General features: G+C 51.1%; 1 protein-coding gene across 2 annotated transcripts; it reads left to right on the top strand.

The window, feature by feature from the left end:
* Positions 1-1,968: 1,968 nt before the first annotated feature.
* On the top strand, positions 1,969-7,254 carry PIM2 (Pim-2 proto-oncogene, serine/threonine kinase). Of its 2 annotated transcripts, XM_019714268.3 has the most exons (6): positions 1,999-2,234; positions 2,368-2,477; positions 3,170-3,220; positions 5,039-5,411; positions 5,909-6,085; positions 6,181-7,254. In XM_019714268.3, exons 1-6 carry the CDS (start codon positions 2,174-2,176, stop codon positions 6,342-6,344), a joined length of 936 nt encoding a protein of 311 aa, XP_019569827.1. In that variant the 5' UTR covers positions 1,999-2,173; the 3' UTR covers positions 6,345-7,254. The 2 variants fall into 2 exon arrangements, with proteins under 2 accessions (XP_088651401.1, XP_019569827.1); XM_088795275.1 differs by lacking the exon at positions 3,170-3,220 and having other exon boundaries at positions 1,969-2,234.
* The last annotated feature ends 133 nt before the right edge of the window (positions 7,255-7,387 follow it).

Raw genomic sequence — 7,387 nt, 5'->3', positions numbered from 1 at the left:
CAGAGGCCTGGCAGGCTTACAGTAGACCCATAATAAATGTATGAATAAGGGAGAGTACATGTGTGTATTTGCTTTTTGGGTGTTGTCTGTGTGTGTAACTGGTGAGTATAAGTCTTTATGAGCATCTCACAGAATGTTTCTAGTCATGTGTGACGAGGGCTTGTTTCCAGGTGTGTCAGATGGTTACTGAGTGTGGGACTCTGTCTCTGACAGTTTGTGTCTGTTTCTGAGATGAGTGCATGTCTCTGTGGGTCTGTCTGTGACAGTGCATCTGTGTTCTTTCTGATGGGGTGGATGTCCACTTGTATTCCTGAGATGGATTTTGGATAGCAGTTTCTGAACAGTGTCAGTGACTGCTGCATGCCTGTGAGTGTATGTGTCTGTGACTGGGTCTATCCACTTATGTTTTTGTGATGTTGCCTGTCTACTGGGGGATGCCAAAAAAATGTATACAAGTGGACACTTTGGTCAACGTTGCTCAAGCAGTAGTTCCCGTAATCAAGTGTCTGGACGCTGATGGTAACCACTTTGAGCACCTCTTGTAATTGCAGAAGTCAAGCGTGACTTGTGTTCATGTTTTGTTATCGGTATATATTATTACAATTTTCACAGTTTTCCTTAAAATGTGTATACATTTTTTTGGCACCCTCTGTATGTGGCTCTGTCACATAAGTATATGTCTGCCTTTGCAGTAATGCATGTGTGTCTGTGGAGTGTCTGTGTGGCTTCCTGTGACAGACTCTGGGTCTCTCATTTCTGGGATAATATAAGTCTGACAATGCATGGTTGATGGTGCCAGTGTTTTTGTAACAAGTTCTGGCGGTGTGTTTGACAGGACATTTCTGTGTCACTGTCACATGGCAATGTAGGTCTACGTGAATCTCTGGAGTGCCTGTCTTTCTGTAACTGTATCTCTGTGTCATTCTGGGACATAAGTCTCTCTGGCAGCATGCCTGCCTGACAGTGGATGTCACTGTCTTTGTGACAGTGCATGTCTGCATGTGTGTCTAGGACAAGTTTACATGAATGTGATGGTATGTGTTTGTGTATATCTCACAGGATACATCTGTGTGTCTCTGGAGTGCATGTCTGTCTGCCTGTAGCATAAGGCCTATTTTTCCCAAATTTGTGACTAAGGGTATTTTATCACCTCTCCGAGTTCTCAGTCCCTGTCTCATCTGGAAGCACACCCCTAAGCCACCACCTCTCTGGCTTGCTCCCACTCCTCAAGAACCACTCCCCCTGCCATTCCACATTCTGGACCTGCTGACTGGGCTCACGGCCATGTCTATGTTAAGGGCTCCAAAAACACTCCATGGGCCGCCGCTTCGGGGATGCTGCCCTTTGACCAGCGCGTTCCCCGCGGTGGTGGTCAGGGGGTTACCCTTCCCAGGCAGCTGGACAGGTTCTTCCAGGATCCCCGGCTTCAGTTTCAGGGCGGAAGCCTTCGGTCGCCTAGAGGGCCCTTGTCCTTTGTGAGAAGCACCCTTCGGAGAAGATCCTGGATAGCCTCAGGCCGGGATTCTTAGAAGCCAGGCCTGGCATTATCTCCGTGCTAATCTCGAGGCAGCAGTGGCAAACCAACTTCCTAGGAAAGGAGGGGGTGCAGTTATTTTTTTAAGTTTATATCTATATATACACATACACGCATATATATATATATATATATATATATATATATATATATATATATATATATATATATATATATATATAACCCGTGCAACAACCAAAACATGCGGTAGCTGCAGAGGGATTCCCAGAACCGGTTTCATCTTCGCGCGCCCCCTTCATTTGCATACAGGCCCTACCCCCACGGAAGATCCGGGCACGTATTTGCATAAGAAGTACTTGAAACATTGAGGGTGTATGCAAATAAGGACTGGCTCCGATTGGCTGGGGTACAGCAGGTGCCGCGTCCGGATTGATCAAAGCCAAGTGGGCGGGGCTGTTGCTCAGGGCGACTCTCTCCGGAGGCGCGTGCCCCGGTTCAGTAGCGTTGGGGCTGGCGCGCTCGGCAAATCTTACCGGTGTACCGTTTGTGGGCGCTTCTGGGCCAGCAGTTTCCCTGTCTTCCACCCTGGCGCCTCCTAGTCCTGGATCCCCGGCCTCGCTGCCCCAGGCGTCCACGCCCTGCGGGCTCAGCGGGCTCAATCTGCGCAGCGCCTCCTCCATGTTGAGCAAACCTCTTCAGGGGCTCGCTGTGGCCCCCGTGACCCCCACGCCGCCGCCAGGTGAGCTAGGCTTCCCTGCCGCTACCAGGCCGGGAGGGCTGAGGCGATGGAGGGCGGCGCGGGGAGAGGGGGTAGGGGTCGTGGCGGGTCTCTGCACGCGGCCACCCTGACTTCCTCGCCTCCGCCTGCGTAGGAGGCAAGGATCGGGAAGCGTTCGAGGCCCAGTACCGACTTGGCCCCCTCCTGGGTAAGGGGGGCTTTGGCACGGTCTTCGCAGGACATCGCATCACAGACCGACTCCAGGTATCCGCCACAAGGGTCTGGGGAGGGTCAGGTGTTCCTGTGGCTGAGGCGAGAGGCCGGGACTAGGCAACGGATTGACCGGGAATGAGCCCACAATGTGTGTGGTAGGGTCCTGGGAACCTGGCCCCGATTGCTGGGGGCGTTGGAGTGCGCGCGCCCTCATGTGCTTGTATGTGTGTGAGGGGGAACGACTCAGGTGGGCTTTTGGGGGAGGGGCGTGTGGGGGAGGGGCAGGAATTCCGGAGGGCCAGTAAGTGAGAGCAATGAACGGGGGTCCTGAGGACTCTAGACCCTGGGATCCAGAGGATGGGTATATGTGTGCGAAGGTGGGGACCCAGAACTGAGATTTGTGGGATTTGGGGGGTAAGGTGTCCAGTATGAAGTCGTGAGGGCCAGGACCCCGGGACAGAGTTGGGGCGTCCTGGGCCTGCATGGGAAGATGGAGCGCTTGGGGTGTGAGGAAATTCGGAACTCAGGACCTCGAGTGTGGGCTCCTGAGAAGGGAGATCCCAGGGCTGAGGGCGATGGGAGAGGTGAAGTTGGTCCCGGGACTTGAGGGCCGGGGAGAAGCCCCGGCTCGTTGGGGGTCGTGGTGTGGTGTGGTTGGGGCCACAAAGACTTGGGTGAGGCTCAGCACTGGGAGGGCTCTGGGGGTCATCTGCCGGCCCTCTCACCCCAGCTCGCTTCTCCAGGTGGCCATCAAAATGATTCCCCGGAATCGCGTGTTGGGCTGGTCCTCCGTGGTGAGTATCTTCGGAGCCCTTCCTGACCTGGCGGCGCCATGGCTAACTATGGGCTCACTCATTCACTCGCCCCCTTGCCTTTCTACAGTTTGTGTGCATCCCCGAGCCCTGTAACGGCGAGATCACGCCTCCCAGCCCGTTTACTCTCTTGCGGTGACATCCACACCTCCACACAGTTCTGACTCACCCCAGTTCCCCTAGAGCCCTGGATTCTCCCCTCTAACCCTCTTTCTCCTCCTCCCTCCAAACAGTACTTCAGGGGCTGCCCGCAGGGCATGCTGGTGGGGAAAGGGGGGCAGAGGTCAGTGGTTGCCATGGTGACGGTGGCTACTTCTCCGCTGTAGCGTGCTAACGGACGGCAGGGTGGGTCTGGGCCAGTTGTAGAGGCGGGAGCGCCCCCTGGCGGGATCTGGGAAGACTGCGCCTGCGCAATAGGAATTTTCACCGCCGTGAGAAAACCTGTGCAGCAGTGCAAAGTCAGTGGAGTGGCCAGCAGAGGGCCCCACCTTCGGTAGGAGGGCTGCTTGTGGAAGTCCGCGTGCCCACGTGGGGCTTCTAGAGTGGAGCGGCTTTTGTGACCTGGTAACATGTATGTCTTCTATTGAACTCCAACTGTAGGCCTCAGGCTTTGCTTCATTATAAAAGCTTACTGTGTTCCAAGTCCCACTAATTACTTTCATTCATATGGTTCTGAGCACTTAGCAAAATATATTTATTGGGCTCGATTGGTGCTAGATCCTTTTCTATTATACTAATTGCTTTCACTTATTTAATACCTATGTATTGAGCCCTACCCTGTTACTAGGCATAGCTTGAACTATGTCAGTGAACAAAATCCATTACACAGTATTGAGTACTAACTGCGCCAGATGCCATGCTATATAAAGCCCTTTCATCTATTTAACGAACATTTATTGAGCACCTACTGTGCATAAGGTACTGTTCTAAACTGTTGTGGCTACTCGTCTGTTGGTCGTGAAAGAATTCATGAGTCAGGTAGAAATACAGAAGGAAGACTAAGAGTAGAGTCTGTTGGGCAGAGTCCTCTGGAAACTACTGCAAACTATTGTGTTGAGTCTTGTCTGAAGTTTTAAATTTTCTCACCAGGATGTAAATTGCTTTGCCCTGTAATGGAATTTTCTATTCAGTTCGGCTTTGTCCCTCGGGGTGGGGGAAGGTGCAGTTAAGCTGTTTATCACAACCTTTGCATACGTTATGTAGATTTAAGTTGGAGCCTGGAGTGGATCCCATACAAATGCAAAACCTTGCCTAAGTCACAGGGCCTGCTTGGGCCAAAGTAAACAGAACCATTGAAACCTGCATAGTAAATGTATAGGAAGCAGAATCTTTAGCATTTGGCGGAAAGGAAGCGAAGAAAGAAAAGAAAGCTTTCAAAAAGTCCCAAGCTAAATTACACTTGTTAAATCAAATTACACCAGAGATCCAAATCTCAAAATAGCAGGTCTAGTGCCACTGTTACAATCCCCCTTCTCATCATAAACTCTGGAGATGTCAGTGAACAAAATAGTTAACATATAATAGTGGCTTACATTAAGAACCACTTTTATTCTTCAAATATTTACTGAGCTATTATGTGCCAGATGTGCATAGGCTTTTGGTTTGAATCACCTTCCCAATGGCTGTGTGAGTTTGAGCCCTTAAGATGAGGAAACTGAGACCCATGGAAGGAAGTGGTTTGCTCAAGGCCACGTAGTCAGGAGGCTGAGGGGCCACGATGTAAGTTCAGGTGAGAAGTCAGCCTCTGAGCCGCTGACCTGATGTCTGTGTTTCCTTTCCTCTCTTTGTTTCCCCCCACAGTCAGACTCAGTCACGTGCCCACTGGAAGTGGAACTGCTATGGAAGGTGGGGGCAGGTGGTGGACACCCTGGTGTGATCCGCCTGCTTGACTGGTTTAAGACACCAGAGGGCTACATGCTGGTCCTCGAGCGGCCTCTGCCTTCCCAGGATCTCTTTGACTACATCACAGAGCAGGGCCCGTTGGGTGAAGACCGAAGCCGCTGCCTCTTTGCCCAGGTAGTGGCAGCGGTTCGGCACTGCCATGCCCGAGGCGTTGTCCATCGTGACATCAAGGATGAGAACATCCTGATAGACCTCCGCCGGGACTGTATCAAACTCATTGATTTTGGTTCTGGTGCGCTGCTTCACGATAAACCCTACACTGACTTTGATGGTAAGGCTTCACTAAAACTCGGTGGGGCGATTGTTTACCTTTCATCTTTATGGTCCCTTGACCTTTAACCTTCAGTGCTGGGGTATCCTGTAACCCTTGATCTATATTGTACCTTTATAAGGTTCTTGATTTTTAATACGGGGGACTCTCAAGCCTTGCCCTCTGTTAAAGCACATCTTCTCACAGTGCCCTGACCTTCCTTGTTCTGGGCTCTTATGTTGGTGAGGGGATCCTGTTATTATCCTAAGTGTTCTTTTCCTGGTAAGGGTGAGACAGGATAGTTAGCATGTCTCAAGGGGATCTTACTGTTAACTTTTAAGTGTTTTTGTTCTGTGAGGGGATTCTGCCGTTATCTTAACTGCTCTTATTCCGGTGATGAGACCCTACTATTATAGTTAAAGAACTCCGATTGTGGTGTGGGGACCATACTTCCAGGGGAGGGTGGGGTGGGAGAAGGGCATTATCAGAGAGTAGTCTAACCTCTGGCTTGCGTGCAGGGACAAGGGTTTACAGCCCCCCAGAGTGGATCTCTCGTCACCAGTACCATGCACTCCCAGCCACTGTCTGGTCACTGGGTATCCTTCTCTATGACATGGTGTGTGGGGACATTCCCTTCGAGAGGGACCAGGAGATTCTGCAGGCTGAGCTTCACTTTCCTGCCCATGTCTCCCCAGGTGAGGCCCTCGCTGGCCCCAACCCAGTGGGCTCCATCCCTCCCAGGGACTGGTGTCCACAACTCACTGCTAATCTGTGTATTTGTGACCTGCAGACTGTTGTGCCCTAATCCGCCGGTGCCTGGCCCCCAAACCCTCTGCCCGACCCTCACTGGAGGAGATCCAGCTGGACCCCTGGATGCAGATACCAGCCGAGGATGCACCCTCCAGCACCCCTCAGGGGGGTCCCACTTCTTTGGCCTGGTCCCTGCTGCCCTAGTTGGGATGGCCATCCCATGGCCATGCCAAAGGGACAGAAGGACATCTGTTGACCTGGTTTTACAGGCCATCAAAAATCCAGTGTTAATTAGGGTCAGTTTGGGGATCAGGGGTCAGAAGACATAAAACAAGTCTGCCCAGCCCCCATCCCAGTTCTGCTAAGGAGCCCTCCCAGAATTTACGGTTTCTTATCTGGAGGGGAGGACTTCTTGCTTCTCATTTTGCTAAGGATGTTTACTTGGTTGAAGTTACTTCCCTTCGGAGTCCCAGGACTCTTATTCTGATTTGTTACAACCTTTACATGGGCACCTCCTGCTACCACCACACAAACTTAGTTCAAATGCTCTAACTTGGGCAAGGGTGCTTTCCTTCAATTCCCCAGCAGCTTTTATTTTAGTAAAGGGACCCTTTCCTCTAGCCTAGGGTCCCATATTCAGTCAAGCTGCCTGCCTACCTCAGCCCAAGGTTGCTTACTCTGGGGGAGGTAATGCCCTATTGATACCCCAGGGCTTACGATTTTTTTTTTATTTTATTTTATTTTTTGGTGAGGGGGACCCTACTGTGTTATTCTAAGTGCTCTTATTCTGGTGAGAACCCTACTTCCATAATTTGGGAAGGAATGGGAGATGGATACCACTAAAGTCCACTAGGGTGGAGGGGTGTGTGTTTGGGGGTAAATGGGGTAGGGGAAATAAGTCTTGTTGTTTGTTCACCTGGGGCCTCCCCTATCTTTTTTGGATTCTTGCTGCCTCCTTCTGAGCCAGGATTGTCCAGTTGCTGAAATGTAAATACTTAATGTATTGGGGGAAGGGAGCTCCAAATGTGTCATCCTCTCCCTTCTCCCCCTGCCTGGATTATTTAAAAAGCCATGTGCGGAATCCCACTATTTAATAAACATAATAGAATCACAAGTGACTGGCCATTTGTAGTTGTGGGGCATTTATGGAACATCTACTGCATGTGAGACGAGGGAGATGGACTGGATTTCACTTCTACCCTCAGGAAGACTGTCTTGTGGTGCTGTCCTAAAGATCTTTTATGGGT

This window comes from Rhinolophus sinicus, chromosome 18 (assembly GCF_057876585.1).
Source record: "Rhinolophus sinicus isolate RSI-liver-muscle chromosome 18, RSI-T2T, whole genome shotgun sequence".
NCBI classification, from domain to species: Eukaryota; Metazoa; Chordata; class Mammalia; order Chiroptera; family Rhinolophidae; genus Rhinolophus; species Rhinolophus sinicus.
Note: the sequence above shows the minus strand (reverse complement) of the source record. Positions and strands in the feature narration are given on the sequence as shown.